Source organism: Perna viridis, chromosome 7, assembly GCF_037379345.1.
Source record: "Perna viridis isolate PV_CMFRI_1.1 ecotype Kerala chromosome 7, ASM3737934v1, whole genome shotgun sequence".
Taxonomy (NCBI): Eukaryota; Metazoa; Mollusca; class Bivalvia; order Mytilida; family Mytilidae; genus Perna; species Perna viridis.
In genome coordinates this window covers 6045431-6067557 of record NC_142451.1, presented here as the reverse complement: position 1 = coordinate 6067557, position 22127 = coordinate 6045431, and the positions used below count along the sequence as shown (strand labels likewise).

The 22127-nt window shown below is 35.0% G+C and overlaps 2 protein-coding genes across 2 annotated transcripts; one reads left to right on the top strand and one right to left on the bottom strand.

Moving 5' to 3' along the window:
• Positions 1–594: 594 nt before the first annotated feature.
• On the bottom strand, positions 595–9565 carry LOC148611089 (uncharacterized). Its single transcript, XM_088591227.1, has 7 exons — positions 9512–9565; positions 5546–8026; positions 4859–5002; positions 4129–4242; positions 3290–3443; positions 2095–2247; positions 595–1711 (listed from the first exon to the last, which is right to left on the bottom strand). Exons 1-7 carry the CDS (start codon positions 9536–9538, stop codon positions 1629–1631), a joined length of 3156 nt encoding a protein of 1051 aa, XP_088447353.1. The 5' UTR covers positions 9539–9565; the 3' UTR covers positions 595–1628.
• A 3617-nt stretch (positions 9566–13182) lies between these two features.
• LOC148611088 (zinc transporter Slc39a7-like) lies at positions 13183–17705 on the top strand. Its single transcript, XM_088591225.1, has 3 exons — positions 13183–14023; positions 14816–15027; positions 15555–17705. Exons 1-3 carry the CDS (start codon positions 13276–13278, stop codon positions 15804–15806), a joined length of 1212 nt encoding a protein of 403 aa, XP_088447351.1. The 5' UTR covers positions 13183–13275; the 3' UTR covers positions 15807–17705.
• Positions 17706–22127: the final 4422 nt, after the last annotated feature.

Here is a 22127-nt window from a genome sequence, read left to right as displayed (position 1 = left end):
GTAAAATATAAACAGCAATAAATAGCAAGCGGACATGTCAGAGAACACGCATAAAACTCAAATATGCTTTAAGTCGCGAATCATCTCTTCAAAATTAAGTTATTATCTCTCTGTCTCACGTTATCCTCTACCCTTTACAATACCAAGCATAACTTTATCAGTAAAGCCTACTACCAATTATCTGGGTTAATCGGAGTTGTGTTGTTCTATTGGTTTAGTTTGGTACATGTTTGTTTTTAGTTGCTTTTTGCTGTCCGTTATACTTTCCCTATTTTCTTGACTTAGTTTTTCAACTTTTATCGTTTCTACCTTATGGTGGTTGTATTTGAATTAAAGTTCATTCAGCTAGGAACTCTAATGTTCCTCGCTATTACTTCATTCTCCGATCATATTTTAAAACGAGGGCTAAATTCACAGTACTGTACATGTGTACATATATCGTTATAAATGTGCATCTATCGCTTTAAAAAGAAACGCATTATTTGCTCGGAAGTACTAGTTACATGTGCCTGGTAGCATTAAACGATATCGTCTACTTCTATGATGGAGATAAAAATAGGCCGCGTTGGCATTTTTCACAATAAAAAAGATGGCTGAGACAGATCGATTATTTAATAAATAAAGATCATTCAAAGAACAAACAACCACAACAAAATCCAAAACTTTGTACAGAATATAACATATTTAGAATTGGCACTGTATGAGAAGCAAAATTTGCTTTCTCTGTTGCAACTTCTCTTTGCTTCACACTAATCAAAGCTAAACTACAAACTGTATGTTGTATAATACAACTTCACAAAGTTAACCGTGGACTTGTAAGACATAGTAGTAGTGATTAATAGCTTGTATCATTGAAAGAGTAATTAAGGGAACCAAGGTTATATCGGTGATCAAAATAATGTAATCCAGGGACAAAGACCAGACATGCACAACAAAAAATATAAAGTAACTAAAATCATACATACAAAGTAACAAAAGCAAATGAGCAACTCGGACTCCACTAAAACTGGGAGCATGGACCAGGTGAACCGGTAGGTGAAGCGTCCTCTGCTTTTCTAGAAACACCCGCCGAGTTGCTCAAAAAGTCAAGTCCGGGGTAGACAAACGAGGAAAGGAAAACTATGACCCGTTGAATAACGATCCATGAGTTCATGATGACGATCATAAAACTTCTGTTTGAAGAAATAAACATGTACGACCTTAACCTTTTAACTAGTAATTTCAAACATTGATGCTATGATTGCATATGCTCTTCATTTTCTCCCTTTCCAACAGGCATGCGAATTTAGCTCATACAGTCTGAATCCCCTTTCAGATCACACAGATCTTTGAACTGCTGAAGATTCTCGATTCAAAATGAGGATGAAAAGTTAATAAATTCCATATTTTTAATAAGAAAGTAAAGAATTAAAAATCACTGTTGCAAAAACTATACTGGTAGCATTGAGTAAGCTTTGTGTAAACTTTGACGATCAGAGCTTTCCACTGTTTCTTCATCGCCACATTTTCGGAAGAACAGATACGGTTAACTCTGAGAAGTTGTATAGCACCTCTTTGTGTTATTTGAAACGTTAACAGTAGGAGAAAGGGACCAGGTGTGATTAGTATTAGACCGTAGAAGAGCAAAATCAGTCAACTATTCGTCTTCCTGGCATATAGTGGACACATATTTTTCCTAATGAAAACGGAAAGCATTGAGTCGATGGCGGCACTGAAAATAGAAAATTGGATAAGACATTTATTTGGCTGCTTTTTCTGACAAATTTTTCTTTTAAATGCAAAAAGTTAGCTTGCCCATTTAAGCTTTTTTAAACATCTGTTTTTACGAAAGTCATGTGATTTATTTTTTTTCTCAGAAAAGATCATTGCTATAAAAGCATGATGTTGTACAAACCGATCAGGAAGAAATTTTGTTCTAATTTTTTCATTTAACGTGGACGCAACGTAATTTCCAAATTAACATGAAAACACAAAATACACAGTATGTATGTATAATATCCAGAAGAAGGGTAAAAGTAAAACACAGTGAATCAGGGACAATAATAAACTGGTCACATTTTGCAGACAAACAAGACGGGAGAACGTAAAACTCACTATCAGGACAACAGACGTCATATTTTGCATTGCACGTATAGCTGGTTGGACACGTTCCATTTTGACACCGTGCAATATTATAAAAACCATGTCGGTAAGGAGGTCCGTAAGGACACGCGTCACCAGGTATCACTTTTGTTCCAACATGTGTATCTTAAATAGAAAAAAAATATATAACAATTTATATCTTTAATTTTACACAGAATAGATGTCGCCTGCGTAGGCATTTTGCTTATTTATGCTTGCTATTCCTTCCGCTATCACCACAACGATTATTTCTGTTGGATTCTTTCATTGGATAAGATCAATTTTCTTCAGACCTTTTATTGATTTTTATCGTATGCAGCGATGTATCCAGACACTTTGAAACGGAGGGGTGCCAGCCGAGGTTCCTCGGAAAAAGGGGGTGCTAGGACATTATTTGCCAGTTTTTGTCAATTTTACACTTGAAAATGACACATTTTTCAATAAAAAAGGGGGTGCCGACCCCCTGCACCTACCTCTGGATTCGCCACTGTTTTTTATTCTGTGTTTTGATGTCTACTTTTGTTATAGGTAGATAGATCGTACCCTATCAAACAAGTTTAACCATAACGCTCCGAAATCTTGAACCTCTAGCCTATGTTAATCTTGTAAGATTTAGAATTTTCTTTCTCATATTTATAGATGTCCAGTTCGCTGACCTGCGTATTTATGGTTTATCCATGTACCAGGTGTGGGAAATTCATCACCGTTAAATGGAGGCCCGTATACTGCCTTAAATGCTTTTTTTTTTTCACTGTTTTGTTGGGTTGTTGTCTCTGACATATTCCCCGCTTCCACTTTTCTAACTTTTCTACTTATAGAGTTGAGCATACATTTGGATGCTGACCCTCGCCCTCAATTATTCACGATTCGAGCAAACATAGGGGATACTTCTTTAGAAAAACCGACATAAGGGCGTCGCTGTTTTAAAAATAAACAGCCCATTCATACATATATTATTTTGAGAAAAAAATATATTATCTATCTAAAATATATACCCATACCTGATATGTATATTTTGTACCAAAATTAGGGGGCCAAACTTTTCTGGATTTGTGCACAATTACATAATTTATCATATACTACCTACCTACAAAGGTGCATAAAATTCGATTTAGTAGTTTCCAAGAAAAAGTGTGACGACAGACAGACGGACAGGACAAATTCTTACCTGGATTTCGAACTCTGGATACTCTGAACATGAATGAATCTTTTCCGCAGGACCCGGCAACGTACAGCCCAGCTTCTCGTAAAGCGTCGCTGAACAATATCTGTTCTTCCTCTTTATAGAAAAATATCTTATCGTTTCCGGTAATATGTGGAACCTACAACGCCGGTTAAAAAGTAATCTCATTATTTGGTGTATAGGCAGGATATCTTTAAAAATGAATGATTCTGTAATCACACATAGTAGCACATGTAGTGAAAACGGAGTGAGTAGCAGTTATCGTCAGTGACCGTATATACTAGGGTTCTTATATGCAGTGAATACTGAATATAATTGGTATTTTGTATATATGGAGCAAAAAAGTAAGTCTTATATTGATTAAAATGAAGTAAACCGCACACACAATTGTTGTTCATGATCTTGAACTTGCTCGGTTCACGATCAATTAAGAAATAATTCGTGGAGTTTGGGCATTTATATTCTCACTTAACACTTCGCTGTCGCTCGGTCTTAAATAATCGAATATAAATGCCGTTGCCATGTTAAAATGGAAACAAATCTACCCCCTCCACGAATTATTTCTTTTCTAATATGATAAGTACGGTAATTTTTATGACAACAATTCCCCTAGGCGTAGCCAAAATAATGGCTGTTCCGTTTAATCTCCCCCGTATGGAAATTGGATAGATTTATCCAAGTAAACCATCTATTGAATAAGTACATGTATCAGTATAGTATTAGCCTAGTATAGTTATATGATAATTTTAAAAGGAGCAACCATTTGGTTTTCATATGATTCAAAATAATAGCTGCTCGCTTTCAAGCCCAGATTGTATACTTACAGCAACCAGCGTCGTTTTATTTACGATATCTTTGAAAGATTTAGTGACGTCATCGTCTAGAAACCCGGCGTAACAAATGTCTCGAACAAACTTAGACCTTAATGCAAAGGTTCCCTGAAAAATAAGGAAATCCCCGTTAGCTGTATTATTCTGAAATAACTTGGACCATGAAACTGATATATAATTAGCTACTTCTAGTGGAAAAGCATGCATGCAATGTACAAAACATTAAATAAAAACTTATTTATATCTTCATATCTAAAAAGTGAATGCATTAAGGCACACACAACAGCATTGTCATTCAAAAATCGAGGAACAATATGATTGGTATGGTGAATATCAGAGCAAGTGTCGCTTGGATCGGTATCTTCTGGAAATTTGAAATTTAAGTATTTTTCACGTTGTATTTCTAAACTACATGTGTATTTTTCTCACTTGTGTTATGGCAATACACGCCAATTGCAATGATGTAACAAGATAAAATTCACGATGTAGACAAATTAAGTTGAATTTCGTATTTTCGAGCAACCATAATATTCAATGAAATTGGGTGCGTTAAGTTGTACACTGGCATGCTTTTGTTGCGTTTCACCATATCCGGTGTTTTTTCCTAGGTAGGACTAATAATAAAAAAATCCGGACTGAACATACATCAAAAGTCATAAGCAAACTTACGAAAAATGTTTCTATTTCACACCTTAAAGATATATAATAGCTGCCTACCCCTTACCCTGTTTCTATCAAAAAGTATGTATGCTGTCATTCTTTTGAAAAGGGAAGTTGTCAAGGAAACGATTCTTTGAACCCTGGATGCCACCAATGAGTAGACTTCTTCTGTCACAAAGCCATCCGGGTGGGTAACACCATATTTCATCTAAATTTATGGAAATTGACATTATGATTAATGAGTTTGTAGAAAATAAAGATTTTCCAGATTGGTCTTGTCACAGAATACAAAATTTATATCTTAATGACGACATTGACAGTAATAAGATGTACATTACATGACCTAAAATGTAGTTCCAAAAAGTTCAATTCTTTGACGGAAAGTAAAATGTTTTTTTCTTTAACAGCATTTTTTTAAACATCTAAAGCTGTCATTGAAAAAAAATAGTTATATAAGTTCTGGAAATTGTAAGTGTCGTATGTCGATAATACAAGTTATTCTATTGAATAGCAATGAATAACATCCATTTACGTCACTCGCCCCAAGTTTCATATCTAATTATATTATTCTGCTGATTTTATATTGTTAAAAATCTTTTTTTTTTCAAATTTTTGTTTATCTGACAACATTGATTGTTAAATAACCATTTATTGTAAATTTTTAGAACAAATAAATATTTCGTATTTCGTATAATTTTACGGGTTCCGCTCGTTTTGTTTACAGAGAAAAGCACTTAATATCAAAACTTACTGTTGGAGGGGTAAGTACTGCTTTACTTGTATTTTGTGTCGTTTGAACCGGTGGTGGTAATGTCGAGGGAGTCGATGGATTTCGTACCATATTTGCCAGCATCATTATTTCTTCAGGAGTGAGTGCCGCCAGTATCACGGGATCAATATGCATCAGTGACTCTAATGGGAACACGGTCGTCATGGTTACGGTTATTGGTACTGCGGTAGTAGGTGTTGATGGTGTAGTTTGTGCAACTGCTATAGACGGTAGATGATGGGGAGGCTGGTTTGTACCGGCAACAGGATGGTGTTGATAAGGTGGACCGTGAACTAATGTGGGTTGTTGATGGTCGTGTGGTCCATGGATTTGAGCGGGGGGTAGACCATTTACTTGATGTTGGTTGGGTGGTCCGTGAACGACTACAGGTGGTGGGCCATTGGGCGCTCCGTGTGTTAATACAGGTGGTGGACCATTGGGCGGTCCGTGTGTTAATACAGGCGGTGGACCATGCGGTGGTCCGTGTGCTGGTAGATGCGGTGGTCCATGTTGTGATCCGTGAACAGGTACAGGTGGTTGATGATAAGATGGTCCGTGTTCATGACCAGGCGATGGTTGATTAGGTGGTCCATGTTCATATGCAGGTGGTGGATGATGCTGTGGTCCGTGTTTATGACCAGGCGGTGGTTGATTAGGTGGGTCATATTCATAAGCAGGTGGAGGATGATTAGGTGGTCCGTGTTCATGACCAGGCGGTGGTTGATTAGGTGGTCCGTGTTCATAAGCAGGTGGGGCATGATTAGGTGGCCTATGTCCTTCGGCAACTGGTTCGGGGTTCGGCGGTCTATGTACTACAGGTGGCTCATGATGTACAGGCTGTGACTTGTGTGTATCAGGCCAAACAGGGGGATTGTTGTGCACGTGGGAGGCATCGGCAAGATAATTGTGGACTCTAATAGTCGGGTCACTGGTGACCATAGCAGGTGGGCCGAGTTGTGACTGTACGTATTGGTCATATGATGGTGGCGGAATAGTTGTCGTTCTTGAAGAAGGCATACTATGATGTGTTTCAGAATGGTGTTCTTTAGGATGTCTGTATGCAGGATCATGGTGTCCTTGAGGTCCATATTTTGACGCGTTTGTGTACGCTAAGTGTTCAGGTTGATGTGATCTTTCATGTGGTCTATATGTGTCATGTGAACGAGGTGCTTGATGTGGCTGATTGGGAGGTTGTACTTCATGTGGATGTGGTTGGGTGTCGTGTGGAGGATGTGGTTGGTGCGAGTCATGAGGGTAAGGAGCCCTTGGTTGGACCGGAGGCTCACGTCGTGGTTGATTTGGATAATGTTTATCCGGATGTGGTTGGTGTGGTGATCGACTGTCCTTTGGTGTGTGAGATGCAGGATCACTGTGCTGTGGATGCTGGCCTCGATTATTTAGATGAGGCTGTTCCTCTCGATATGGTGTATGGTTTGGGCCTTCTGGGCGAGCATGGCGATCATGTGGAGAACCTGTGGCACTCGTTGGAGCTTCTGGGGGTTGATAGTGAGCATCAGGGGGTGGCCTGTGTGGATCGTGATTGTATGGATCTTGTGGTGGAACTTCTGCATGAGAATCTTGTCTTGGGTTATTTTGTGGGGGTGCATGTGCTGGTGGCTGTTGGTGGTGTTCTCGATGGCTAGGGTCATGGTAGGGCACAGGTTCTGTCATATGGTTAGGTGGTACTTGGTGTTGTGGTTCGGGATGTTGGTGGTGAGTTTCTGGGGGATGCTGATTAGGGTGTGCAGTGTCATGTCTAGGCATCATTGGTCTCTGAGGTGGGGGTTGTCTGTGGTTGCCGGTATTAGGCCTTTGAAAACTTTTAGGGTTGTGACGTAGTTGGTTCCAAGACGGACGGTTTTGTGTCATTCGGCGTTGCATTGGATTCCACCCTTGTTGATTGATGTTCTGGCCCCAATGTCTTCCCCATGCTGCAGTTTGTTGGGGTATCATTGACTGCTGTTGCGCCATTTGTTGAGGGCCACCGTTACCCCATGTTCCTAAACTTGGATTCATTTGAGATGACTGTCCCCAAGGTGGTGGAACATTATTTGTCATTGGTCCTCCCCAAGAGCCTGGTTGTTGACCAGGAGTATTTCCCCAACCAGACGTAAATCTATTTGAACCAGGTGGGAACCATCCTGGGTTTTGTGATTGTGGGGTTTGCCAGGCACTACCTGGCTGCTGATTTGTGTGTACAATCACAACTTTTTGTGGTGGAGAATCTGGTGGCTCTGGAGTTGTCGTTGGTACTAATAACGTAGTCTTTGGAATGGCAGGTCTTGGCATATTCCACATTGAATGTCCTGTATTTGGACCCCATGCCATATGGTTGTTCCATTGTCCCGATGGATTATTCCAGTGGGTTTGGTGTTGTGCTGTATGTGGTGCTGTCTGGGGTGGATGAGTCGGCCAAGATTGTTGAAAAGAATTCCACTGTGCTGATATTGATGAAATTAATAACTGAAAGTAAAATTAAATCATCTTGCATTTTAATGTTATCTTGTCATGAGAAATCATGAGACATTGATTTTAGCTTTGTGCAAGACTCACAACTCAAAGAGCATAAAGAAAAAATAGAGACAGAAAGAAGTAGGTGTTACTCTTTCAAAATGGACAAAAAATGATTGTTTTTATTTTTAACTATAGAAATACGTCACAAATTAACAGTCCAATATAAGTATATAAAGTACCACGGTAGTCCTGGATTAATTCTTGAGCTCGATAGTTGTAGGTCCTATGGTTGTTGATTGATCTTAATTCTTAATTTGTTTGTTAAATATATATTTGCTGACAGGTTTTAACAGGTTTTTTTTGTATAAACTACATGTATTCAAATTTTGCCACAACCACAAGTCATAGCTCATTAGAACGATTTTTAAATTCTTGTGTGGCGTAGGATCATTGATTTAACGAAGGTCTAAATTTCACAACTCAAACAAGCTTACAACAGCTGTGCCCCTTTTGCTCTTGGTACATATTGGCATAAGGACAGCGAAAAAAAACGTAACCGTTAAAGACCCATCGTGACACTACAACCAACAGAAACTGAAAATCTTTAGTCAAAATCAATTTGGAAACGAACGAAGGACTAATTGCAACTCTTGTCAAGAATGAAACGAAATTGAAGTGACTGAATGAAGTGACGGGGTTAACCTGGGGGGGGGGGGCGGGCGGGCATTTGTTTGTTTTTTTTAAGGCGAGGATGATTAGGATCATTTCTCTTCACCCTATTTTTGCATTACAATAGTCTTGGTCCTGATCCTCGATATTGCTTTTTAAATTTGCATCTTTTTACTTCTTATACTCGTTATCCTAACCCCTTCCCTTTAGATTCAACGTCTGCTCCTTTAACAAGATTGGCGGCTTCATTAAAAAAAATCAAATAACACAACACAACAATAAACGACAAAAAATATAGAGTTTACAAATGCGTAAAACATAAACCATTGCTATTACTATTTTAAAATTTCGCTTTGCGTTGATTCTTTGATTTTTTTTTTTCATTTATCAAGAATTGGAATCAGGTCTATTTTAATAAAACATGTATTCTAACCAAATACACGATACCACGTCGTTTTTTTTTCACACTACAGGTACTCTATAAATCTCAATATGAATTTTTCAATTTAATAATCCTATACCCTATAAGAGCTGAATGAGATACTAAAGAAATTCTCCTTTATTCATTGAACCAATTATACGTAAATTTGAACTTGTTTATATTCCATATAAATCATGTGTGTTTCCTGTTTTATAATATGACGACGTATAGTCATGATAAATATCTAAAGTTCAGAATTATGCTGTATTTGTGCTTGAATAATTAAATTTGTCGTCAATTTCTGCCTCAGTTTGTCTCGATATTCTTACTGTTAAACCAGCTAGTTATTAATATACACCAATCCTTATTTCAATTTTTAACATCTTAACAGTTAGAGACCTTACCGTTAAATAAAAAAGGCAGGGGTTCATCTTCTAAATGTGTAATAGATGTGTAATTAAGCTAATTAATTATACATACATTATTTGCATGTTTCTAGTGTAGTTATACAGAAAATTAATTTTGACAAATAAATTCTCGTTACTTGACGCCTATGAACATGCGTGTCATTTATCAGATGATGTTTAGGTTCAATTGTTAACCTGTGTGGTTTGTCTCGGAAATTTAGTACAATAAAGAATTCATTGATTTCGGTATCAGAGTATAATTTATGGCAAATTATGATTAATGTCAATACATGTATGTAGAAGTGAATACACTGTGCCAGTGTGTTGTCTGTTTAAGGTAAAGCAAGGATATGCTGTCTCAGCCTGTTTATTTAATGTGATGGCGTTTTATTGAGTATTAACCGTATCATTTATACATAAAATTTCGTTGGTTACGTATACATTGTTTTTAAGTTTCTGTGTCGTCGGGAAAGTATTGAGGGGATCGGAAATATCAGTACTCAATATACTATACAAGTGTTTCTTATCGTGGTCTTTCTCGGTTGTTCTTTCTCTGTCGCTGTTTGGAACTATGTTTGGTCTTTTGAAATATAAACATATTAAATACACTTAGAATTAATCTGCTTCTCCCTTCACGGAGAGTCAGTTTGTGTCGCTCTTCATGTTTTTGTTCTTGTTCTTTATCTGTTTATAGAAATATAAATGGAACCTCTGATCGATGAGCAACATTAAAGTTCGCCTGACATTCGTATTAAGCAATCGATAAAATTAAGAATAAAATCTTAGTATTCCTTCAATGCATGTACATGGATTGTGCTTTATATATTTATATATAACAGAAAAGTGTTTTTATCAAAAAGTTGGTAGATGTTGTGTTTTCATGTAAATGGCATGCGTCGACCGTGATTGTAGGCTACACATCTCATAAATCGATTTGATTTCTTGAATGTAAAGTCGCAGTGAATGCTGATTTTTAATGGAAAACTCTTTTTGCGATCAAATACATTAATTATTTTCATTTTTTTCTAACGATTATAACTTATTAACGAGTGTTTAAAATGCAGACAGTTTATAATGTCAGTGTTTCAACTATATCATTTAAAAATGCCTTTATTTGCCCTTTCTTTTCTCCGTAACTGTACATTTAGAGATATTAATAACTAATCCGCAACATTTAACTAACTTTCTGTTATGCAGATCTTTGGCTATAAAGAGGCACTTTTTTACTAATTATCCGAGAAATATACTTGAATGATTAGAATATTGGTGAAAACCTTGTGTGCAGGGGAAAATTTAAGAATTAGATTTGAAAACATACAGAACATGCCAGACATTAGAAATGTAAGTTACATTTTACAGTTATATTTCGCTACTTGTGCAATTGTTTACACGTGCAATTTATTTAATATTATTAATGTTTGTATATTCTCTCTAATTGTAAGTATAATTTGTGAGAATAAAGTTAAGTAAAGAACAATTAAAGCAGAAGCCGCGTGCATAATTAACGTATCTGTCCAAGCAGTTGAAACTAAATGTTGTAAATATCGTGCATTTTTGAAACTTACCAGTAATTGTCTGGCCTGGACCTCCTTTTCTGGACCCCTTTTCAAACACAAGTACCTGCTATATGCATGTCGGAAACTTTCCATCATATATACAACAGTGGCGGATCGTGGTGAGAGTGCATGCGGTTGGCATCCCCTTTTTATTGGATTTTTTTTTCATTTTCATGTGTAAAATTGACAAAAAAATGGCAGCCTCCTTTTTCGAAGGAACCCCGACTGTCATCAGTGTCGTGATTCGCCTCTGTTTTTACTGAAAGAATGTCTTTCTTTACCTTCATTTAGATCATTTCTTCAACTAAAAAAATGATAGTTTAAGTAAATGTTTTTTGCTGATTCCGATAATTTTTCTGTTTTCAAAGAAATCAGTATGTTTGTTCCACGCAGGTGTTTTGGTTTAATAAGTCAGTATGTTTTTTTTTAATAAAAGAAAAGAATCAAAATGATGGAGAAAAATATAATTATACATTATAACAATACTGCTTTAAATATGTCTTCTTCAGAACTGTATATAACGCTGCATGTCAAGGCTGCTGACTTTATACACCAGCTTCAACTGCGCGTTGCCTGATCATGACTTGTATTTTGATATAATATGCACCTGCTGGACGATAATCAGCAGACAGGATACAATGTACCTAGAACTCATTTTGTCTTTTAGTATCTGATTACTGAAACCTACTCATTTTACATTTTAAGTCTCAGTCTCTGTAAGAATCAGGCAGTGGGTGAAACATGTTATAAAAAAAAAATGACAATTTAATTTGACTATTTTCACCATCAGAATCAAGGAAAAAAGGCGAGATTTTCCATTTCACCTTGGTATATTGAGTTATAATTTCATTGAAATGCACTGAATTTGAACATTTCGAGGCAGATAACTCTCCCAAAAACCTCATTTTTCTAAGATTCTTTTAAAAAAATCCTGAGCAAATCCTGTGATGCAGAGTTCAAATAATGCAGTGTCGGATCCAGGTGGGTAGTGGTGCAAGGGGGGACCTTTTCATTGAAAAAATTTTCATGTGTAAAGTTGACAAAAAATGGGCATAGTACCTCCCCCCCTTTTCTGTCGAACTTCGGCTGGCATCCCTCCTTTTCAAATTGTCTTGATCCGGCCCTGTAATGGTCTTTTCAAGATGTACTCCCATATAGTACTCAATACATTGCAATACATCATAACATATAATGACAGTGATTCTTTTAAATTGACCGTTTATTAAAATATATTAACCTACTTTGATTTTGCCAGTACGCTGGTGAACGTATGGTATGCTGGTGAACGCGTATCCTCGTGAACGTTTGATATTGGTGCTGTTGCTTCAAATTGAGAAAGCATCCTTTAGTGAAATTATATTGTCAGAGCGGTGGGGTTTTGACATGCATTTTACTAAATTTCCCTATCTTGCCGGATTCTTACAAAACCTTACACTTAATGATGAATTCTGCGTCAGAGATTAGGAAATTTATTGGTTTTTTATCGAAGGGAAAATATATGTATTTCTGGAACAGGGTTATGTTGCTACAATATTGAAGTCATCACTACGGAAGTTTTATGGTCGTCATCATGAACTCGTGGATCGTTATGGTGTATCCATCTGCACCATAAAACTGATTTATTCAATGGGTCACAGTTTTCCTTTCCTCGTTTGTCTACCCCGGACTTGACTTTTTATGAGCAACTCGGCGGGTGTTTCTAGAAAAGCAGAGGACGCTTACCCTACCGGTGCACCTGGTCCATGCTCCCAGTTTTTAGTGGAGTCCGAGTTGCTCATTTACTTTTGTTACTTTGTATGTATGATTTTAGTTACTTTATGTTCTTTGTTGTGTTTGTCTGTTTTCCATGTCTGGTCTTTGTCCCTGGATTACATTCTTTTGATTACCGCTATAACCTTGGTTCCCTTGATTACTCTTTCAAAAAGTTTGATATATTAAAAAAACTATGAAGAACTGTTTATTTACGTAATGTTCTGTAAATAACTTCTTGTCGCTTATTTTCTTTTCCTCGTGTCATTTCTGTCGGCATCTTGTCAGTTTTGACCTCTTCAGACTTTTTGAATCATGTCGGAATTTGGACCACTTACGGGACTATTACTATTATTTTAGCTTCCGCCAATTCGCCGGTGTTGTGTTACGTCCCTTGAAAAGTTCATTTGAGCCACGTCGACTTGGAGCATATGTTTATATATTTATCTCGTCAATATGAAGATGAAAGCGAGTAGAGGCACAAACAAAAATTTATGGTCAGTTGTTATACTACTGATTTATTCCGTTATTCTCCTGAATTTCGTCATCAGTGCCCAAGACCATGGACATTCACACGATCACCAAGAAGCACCTTCTTTCAAATACTCTAAACAAGCAAATGCAGATGACCACCATGCTCATGCTCACTCCCATGATGCGCCAAAAGCCGATACCAAATCTCAGCACGCCCACTCCCACAGTGCACCAAAATCAAGTAATCAAAAGGCAACTGGTTTAATGTTGTGGTTACAAGCTTGTGGTGCCACTCTGCTGATCAGCGTATCTCCTGTTATTATTCTTTTATTCATTCCATTGGAAAATGCACATGAGCACCAGTCTCTTCTGAAGATCCTTCTGAGCTTTGCCTCTGGTGGATTACTTGGTGATGCTTTCCTTCATCTCATTCCACATGCAGTATCACCACATACACATGGAGAAGATGGTCACACACACTCACATTCACACTCTCACAGTCATTCTCATGAAGAGGGACACAGCCATGGCCATGACATGTCTGTTGGGCTGTGGGTTTTAGCTGGCATAGTTGTTTTTCTCATGGTGGAAAAATTTGTGAGATATGTCAAAGGTGGCCATGCTCATTCACACAGTCATGCACCTCCCAAGAAAGAAGTAAAGAAAGATGCGGGGAGAAAAGGAGAAGGAGACAAGTCAAGTAAAGATTCAAAGAAAGAAGAAAGTAAAGGTATTTAAAAAAATAATGACATATTTTTCTTTCATTATTTATTGATACATTGTATATTGGAACATTCTTAGAACTACAGTGTTAGTACAAATGGTACATGTTGTTGTACTCGTACATTTTTTTGTAGATACATGTACAATGTACATGTGTTTACATTCTGTGTTTAGAGATCAGTTTGACAATGAAGACATTTCTACTCTTCTTTACTCTATATGAATAAGGCGTTAGTTGATAGACGTGTGTTTGTTATGTATGTTTTTATACGATTCAAATGACCCATTTGCCGAAATGATTTGATTTCTTTGTGCTTATATATGTATTTGCATTTTAAAAGAATTTTTCTATGGGTCACTGGCCTGTTGTACATAATCTATTTTTTTCTACTTGATATGATATGGTTGCAAGCCACCTGATGAGTACTTTGGAAAGTACCAGACATGTTTATCTTTTTCCAATCACAAAAACCCCAAAAATTGAAAAATAATTGTAATAAATATAAATTAAAATTTAAAAGAAAGCTTTATAATCATAATTCAGTTTGAATAGGTTTCACTTTGAAGTCTATTGACCAGTGTAGGTAAAACTAACTTAAGAAACAGTTAAAATTGTAAATGCCAGTGTGGTCAGTTCCATTGACCAGTTTTTGCCACCTTTTCCATATAGAAAATATGTTTTTTTTTGCCGGCTTTTTGCCAGTTCTGATTGTTATAATATTGCATGTTCATGGTACTTGTAATTTCCCTTTTCATGGATTTTTCATTATTTAACATGTTGAGTTTTTCTCACTTTTAGATGAACCTAAAGATGATATCAAAGTAGCTGGTTATTTAAATTTAGCTGCAGATGCTGCCCACAACTTCACGGATGGTTTAGCTATAGGTGCTTCATTTCTAGCTGGTCGTAATCTAGGAATAATAACAACTATTACCATTTTCCTACACGAGATTCCACATGAAATTGGTGACTTTGCTATTCTAGTTCAGTCAGGTTGTACAAAGAAAAAGGTATGTGGCGAGTGTCTTGCTTGAAATAAGAATACATGTAATTATGACAGTGCTTACTTCTATGCTGAGTAGAGCGATATGACATAACATACATGTATAATAGGGGATCAATCATTAACCAGTAGATCTTACTTGCCAGTATTTACTTAACCTCTTTGCTCCCAGAGGTGCTTAAAGCTGTTACCAAAGATCTCCAGACATCTTGGTCTTTGGCCTTTCTCTCCATTTCATCCCAGGTCTTTCTCGAACTACCGAACTCACTGGTCATGTTTCTTTCTTTAGAAACAAAAAAAAAACTAGTACACTAAATATGAAATTTTGTCACACAGTTCACCTCAAATATTTGTATTGGAATAATCTGTATCAGATTAAAATTTAATTAAAACTTTACAACTGTTTTTTTTAATTTAATAAACAATGTAGTTAAAAAAAAAAGAAATTTTGATATTAGATTTTTTAAATATGTAGGTTGTAAATATTAATGTTCTATTTACAGGCTATGTTAAATGAATCCTCTGTATTTACAGGCTATGTTGTTACAGTTTACTACTGCTATAGGTGCAATGCTAGGAACCATTTGTAGTTTACTTGCAGAAGGTGGAGGCGAAGCAGCAGTTGCCTGGATTTTGCCATTTACAGCTGGAGGATTTATTTATATTGCCACAGTATCTGTCATTCCTGAATTATTAGAAGACACTAAACTAGGACAATCTATAAAAGAAATTGGAGCCTTACTTATAGGTGTATATATGATGTATCTAATTGGTCTCTATGAGTAGATCTATCATTCACGTGTTAGTGTATTTTTATTTATAGTTCTCTCAAAGGATCATGAAAAAGCAGAGAAAAGGAGATATACACATATATTTAAAAAGAAACAAAAGAGCTAGAAACCTATTGGTAGGTACAAAACATTGTTTTAAGCTTGATATTTGTGAAAGTTAATTTTAGCTTTGAAATTTCCAATTTTTTTGTTCAGATAAATATGATTCTCCTTGTTTGCATTACTTCTACAGAAATGCAAGTTACAAATATTGTTAAATACTGTACATATATATATCTAAGCCTGTTAACGTTAAAAATCAAATAAATACTTGTTAATCCTGCCACATTAGGAGGAAGACTCCCATAAAAGTAATAAAAAATTAAGAATCTCTACATAAAAATGTAAGATTTGAGGGAGGTTTATGATTAAGAGTTACTTTATTTTTTTGTGAATAAATACTAAATAATTAAATTTTAAATTATAAAAATTGCCTTTACATAAAAATCTCTCGCATAAGATGGTGACATTGGGAGGATCTCCCGTATGAACTGTTTCAAAGGACAAAAGGTATACATAAATATGTATCATCCTCTGCATGATTTATAGATTCAACCGTACTAGACAAAGTTTTTAGTTGAGTATTTTCACGGTTGATCTGTTCAGTACTAATTGCCAGTGGTTAAGGTGTATTTTTGGAAGGAACTTTGTGTTCTAACTTGCAATGTCATTTGTAGTTATGTTTGAAATTAGTTGGATCTACAGGGGTTTAATTTTACTTTCAATATAAGGCTCTATACTTTACCAATTTTCAAATCAATGGTCCACTTAAGGAGGTAGACCTAGGGTAAGGGACATAACTCATGAAGTCAGTGATACGTTTGTATCATATTCAATTTCACCAAAGCCTATCAAGCTTTCATTTGACACAGAATGAAATCAATCCAAGTTACTTTGATGCTTACATAACATTGATGTAAAATACTGAATACAAATGTTCCAATGATTTTTAAGAGTTGTGTCCCATACCCTTGGTCTACCTCCTTAAGGAAAACCATAAATCCTCAATAAATTGTCCATTGATACTGTTGAAGTTGAAGGTCCTGGGCCTACATATAAGTCAGAAAATTATGCTCACAGACTTTAGATTCACAATAAATTGTACCGTCAAGCCTTGTGCTGTGGAAGAATTAGTTACTAAGAATTTCATTAAAACCCAATATTTGGACTTAGTTTTTAACAGAATAGCATCTACCATATGATTGAAATTGATGATTGAATTTTCTCTTTGTGTATGAATATTGATTATTTGATGAAAGGAAGTTACTGTACTAATAATTTACAGTTACAACAAAGTCAAGTAATTGTAGAACTGGCATTGCTTGTATTTTTATATCAACATGTCTATCTGTCAATAATTTGCTTTACAAGTACAGCGAAATTGTTCTCCATATTTTTGTATGAAACTCTTATTGTAAAATGATAAAATTTTTGAGAGAATTTTGAACATAGGTTAAATTTGTAGCAAGAATACAAATTCTATGTTAATGTAATTGATTGGGCAGATTCATTTGTGGAGTTATTAATTGGTGAGGGTGGTTGCCAACTGTTTGGAAGTTTGAAATACTAGTCAAATGCTAAATCTTATTTGTATGAATGCATATGGTTGTAAGTTTGTTCTTTATACTATAGAGATGTATGTATTATAAAGTTTTTATGAACACATGCTTATGTACAGTATTATATTAAAACATTTGTATATGAGGTGCAACATTAATATTTATGATATATGTTGTACATTTGAACTCTTTTGTAAATAAGGATTTTCTTTCAAATGACTTAATTATTTAATTTTTTATTGCCTTTTTTCTTGTCATGTACATGTACTTATAGATTAAAAGACAATGATAAATCAGCTTTTAGTTCAGACCCAAGTTAGTGATCATGCCTTTAAAATTCAGGAATGATTCTTACCCCGCTTTTTAGCAGAATTCCCCTATTTCAAATCCATATTTTTCTGTCACGATTCTTTTTTTACTGTGAATTTAATGCCTATTTTGCTAATTTCTACTTCGTTTGTAGACCTTGTAAAATCATCCCTGAAAATTACACAGAAGCTTGTGAAACCTTTCCAAATATGATTGTTACAATTCAACTATAATTTTATATTTAAAACAAAATATTGAAAAATTAAAGATCTTATTTTATTAAGACTGTAGATAAGTTGTAAGAATACTAAAATGTTTTTTATTTTCTGCATTGTTTAAAACTTAACTTACGTTTTAGTGTGCTTTATTTGTCAAGGAAAATAATTTGAATTTAAGGAGACCACTATATGAAAAAGTTGCAAGTGGTAGCTGTGCCATAGCTGCAGTACTAAGATATACCATATTTCATAACTCTTTACAATGCTGGTAACAGAGGCAAAATTATTTCACATGATTTTTACACAAATTTCACATAATTTTCACCCGAACTGAGCAAATGAACTTTGTGATAGAGTTCATGTGAAATTCAGGTGAATTGAACTTTCGCTTGAAGTTCACATGAATTGTTCACATGCAATACATGTTTAGTGAATTTCATGTGAAGCTCAATTAACATGAATTTCACATGAAAAATATTTGCCTGTGAAGCATCTCGATATTAGTTCTGAAGTATTGTGAAATTGTAAGAAATGTTTGTAGAATCTCAGTTTCAGTTTTGGAAGTGAAGATTGATATGACAGTATTTATGGAAGATGTAGGCAAAATATTTAATCACTTTGTAAGTCATTCCATTTTCATGCATTCCACATTTTTTGGGATTTGTACTTCAGGTTATGATTCTTTTGTATTGTGTCCATCTGAAGTAATTTGGAGACTTAGCAGGTTACGTGTCCATCTGAAGTAATTTGGAGACTTAGCAGGTATCGTGTCCATCTGAAGTAATTTGGAGACTTAGCAGGTATCGTGTCCATCTGAAGTAATTTGGATACTTAGCAGGTATCATGTCCATCTGAAGTAATTTGGATACTTAGCATGTATCTTTTTATTTGGCAATACTTTTTAAGGATTGAAGATATTTAATAACACTTGTGAAGAATCTGGAATGCAGATTTGAAGTATTACTTGCTTTTGTGCAATTTTATTTTCATTTTGCCATAGGAAAATTTTCTTAATTACATTTTTGTATTAAGAATATTAACTTGTACAAAGTTAACATTAGTCTTTTCCTTCAGGTTGTACATTTTCTAGAGAGATTTGAAGTTTTATGTTAATATTGTTTATACACATATGTTTAAAATTTGTTTACACATCACGCTAGTACATTTAATATTTTTATGTAGTATCAGATGAAAGAATTAGTTTTCTACACTTGCCATCACTGGATAAGGAAACCTGATACTAGGGTTAAAAACAGGCACTGAAAGATATTAGATTTGTTTTATCTTAAATTAGGATTTATTTCTATGTTCTTCAGCACTGTATCATTCAGTATATAAAAGGGAGATAAAGCAGGGTAAAATTAGTTGTCTGATCCAAAAGTAAAGGAACCTCGACAAGTCATATTTTATTTTAAAAGATATGTAATGATATTTTCAGTGTTTTATTTTTGTTCAGAGAATGTTTCTGTGTGTGTATATATGTGTGTAAAACATATTCTATGACAGTTTTATGTTAATCTTGTGTCCAACAAAATTTTCCAATCAAGTGGAGACAATTCTTCTTGACAGATCATTAATTGTCAGTCTGTAAGAATCATGCAGTGGGTGAAACATGGTATAAAAAAAACCACCATTTTGAAAGTTTAATTTGACCATTTGCACCATCAGAATCAAGGAAAAAGACAAGATTTTCCATATTATTTTGGTAAATTGAGTTTAAATTTCATTGAAATGCATTGGAAATGAACATTTTAAGGGCAGAAATCAGAAAATGTTTATTTTTCAAATAGAGAATGTATCCTGGAGTGAAATTATATTGTCAGATTGGTGGGTTTTTGACATGCATGTTTCTGTTTTTTCATTTGTTGTCTGATTCTTACAAATACTTTCACTTAATGTTAGTAATTGTTTTGATTCTAGGAAACAATTGATTTTCAAGATACATGTTTTTTAGTCATTTTTAATACAACCTGTAAAATAAACATTTACGCAGCTAAATATCCATCACATGGTCATGCTTAAACAGTATCTTGTTTGTATTAAATTTACCAACTATTTTTAAATGACTTTTTTATTTCTTCATTTTTTATCATACCTGTATAAACATATTTCTATTTAGTAAATGAAGAAGATGAAAAAAAAATTCTGAAAAAGTAAAATTGCTCTCACTTCTCTAAACATATAATAAAATAAATTGATAGAAACAAATTATTGTTTTGTGTGAACTAAATTTATTCCTGTGGTAATGATGTTAAGGTTACAAGATAAAATAAAACATGTACCCATGGTACATTAGTACTGTAAACTTCTTAATGAAATAAAAAAGGGAAAGGATTATTACATTGTATATTTTAGCCAAATGATTGACTGGTTTAGTGTGTCTGTTCCCAAATATGACCTCTAACCATCATAACTGCCCTTCATGACCTTTGCAGATGCCTTTCATGAAGCTGAAGCTCAGCCTCCTCTTCCTATAGCGTCTGAGTTCAACCCAAGTTTTTAGTGGTCTATGTTGTAAACAATTAGTTCATGTTGGGGTTATATTACTGTACTTGTGTGCAATGTTGCTTTTGGGCAAGCTGCAGCATGCCCTGTGGTTTGAGGGTTTCCTTGTTCATTGAAGACCCATGGGTGGCCTGATTTTTTTATCCTGGTGTGGTTGTTGTTCCTGACATATTCACCATATCCAGACTTGTAATAAGTTTGTGATAGTTTGTATTCTGCTTACCTAGAGTAATAACAAAAGTTATCAAAATGATAAATTCTAGGCAATAGTAAAACAGTCCCTATAGAAAATTGCAATATCAAGGAAAAACGAAACAAGATCTGTCTTCCAAAAAGATAGCCGATGCATTTTCTTTGTTAATACCCAAATCTGATCAAGTTTTTTTTTGGTGAACTATATGAAAACTATACCATGTTTTGCATTTCAATTATTTTATTGGTTCAACAAGTCAAATATTTCCAACTATTCAATTTATAAAAGTGATTGAAAATATTCCGTATACCAATGCCTTCTATTTCACGATTTCTATCACAGTTGTCCAATGGAATGCAAGGTTGTAAGCTACATCAGTTAGGTTGCCATGGTTAAGCATCATAGATGTCACATTATGTCAAAGCGAACTCAATACCGACTGCATCAGAACAATGGTCTTAACTTGGTACAGGTATTCCTGATGGAAACGCTGGTAAAAAGGCTCAAAGGTCAAAGGCTAAACTGCATTTTATACAAAATTTGAAATTTGAAGGTTTGAAATATATGTAATATAAATATAAATATACTTGCAATTGATAATTTGAGAGTTCATAATAGATGACTCTTTTATAAGAACTTTACTGGTACTTGTTCGAACATTTGTACGAAGGCTTTTCCTGTATGGATGATTACTGTAAACAGGGTTTTTGTGGTTATTACTTTTCATGAATACTTGCTGACAATATTCCTTCACTCTTGTGAGACTGACTTTATAGCTGATCTGATCCAAAAGAAGGTACATCGTTTAGCTAGATCCTTCAATCTCATTTTCTGCTAAATAGAAGATGTATTACCGTTGAACAATCCTAGTTTCAGTGATTTGATATATCAACTCCAAAGAACTTGAGATAAAAGATACTACAGACACTGTGAAGTCAGCCTTATATCTTGACCTACACTTAGAGATCCATGGTAGAGGAAAACTATTGACCTAACTATACGACAAACGTGACAACTTCATTCTGTATTGTCAACTTTCCTTTCATCTGAGGCCACACCCCTTCAGCAGCTGCATATGGAGTTTTAATATCACAACATATATATTATGCCAGAGCTTGCTATAACTTCGCAGACTTTTTGTATCACGCTAGACTTCTTACAAATAGGCTGCTGAAACAGGGTTATGTCACTATAAGATTGAAGCCATCACTACAAAAGTTTGAAGGTCATCATCATGAACTTGAGGATCTTTACTGTGTATCCATCTGCACCATGAAAACCAATTTGTTCAACTTGGTGGGTGTTTCTAGAAAAGCAGAGGATGCTTACCCTACCAGTGCACCTGGTCCATGCTCCCAACTTTTAGTGGAGTCCGAGTTGCTCATTTACTTTTGTTACTTTGTATGTATTATTTTGGTTATATTATGTTCTTTGTTGCATTGGTGTGTTTTCCATGTCTGGTCTTTATCCCTGGATTACATTCTTTTGATTTC

Bases quoted from the DNA above. Each gene is read 5' to 3' on its own strand.
- LOC148611088 (XM_088591225.1), top strand. From the start codon at position 13,276: ATGAAGATGAAAGCGAGTAGAGGCACAAACAAAAATTTATGGTCAGTT. The intron at 14,024-14,815 runs GTATTTAAAAAA...TCTCACTTTTAG, and splicing joins AAAGAAAGAAGAAAGTAAAG to ATGAACCTAAAGATGATATC. The intron at 15,028-15,554 runs GTATGTGGCGAG...CTGTATTTACAG, and splicing joins CAGGTTGTACAAAGAAAAAG to GCTATGTTGTTACAGTTTAC.
- LOC148611089 (XM_088591227.1), bottom strand. From the start codon at position 9,538: ATGAACCCCTGCCTTTTTTATTTAACG. The intron at 4,243-4,858 runs GTAAGGGGTAGG...CTTATTTTTCAG, and splicing joins TACTTTTTGATAGAAACAGG to GGAACCTTTGCATTAAGGTC. The intron at 3,444-4,128 runs GTAAGTATACAA...CCGGCGTTGTAG, and splicing joins ATAAAACGACGCTGGTTGCT to GTTCCACATATTACCGGAAA.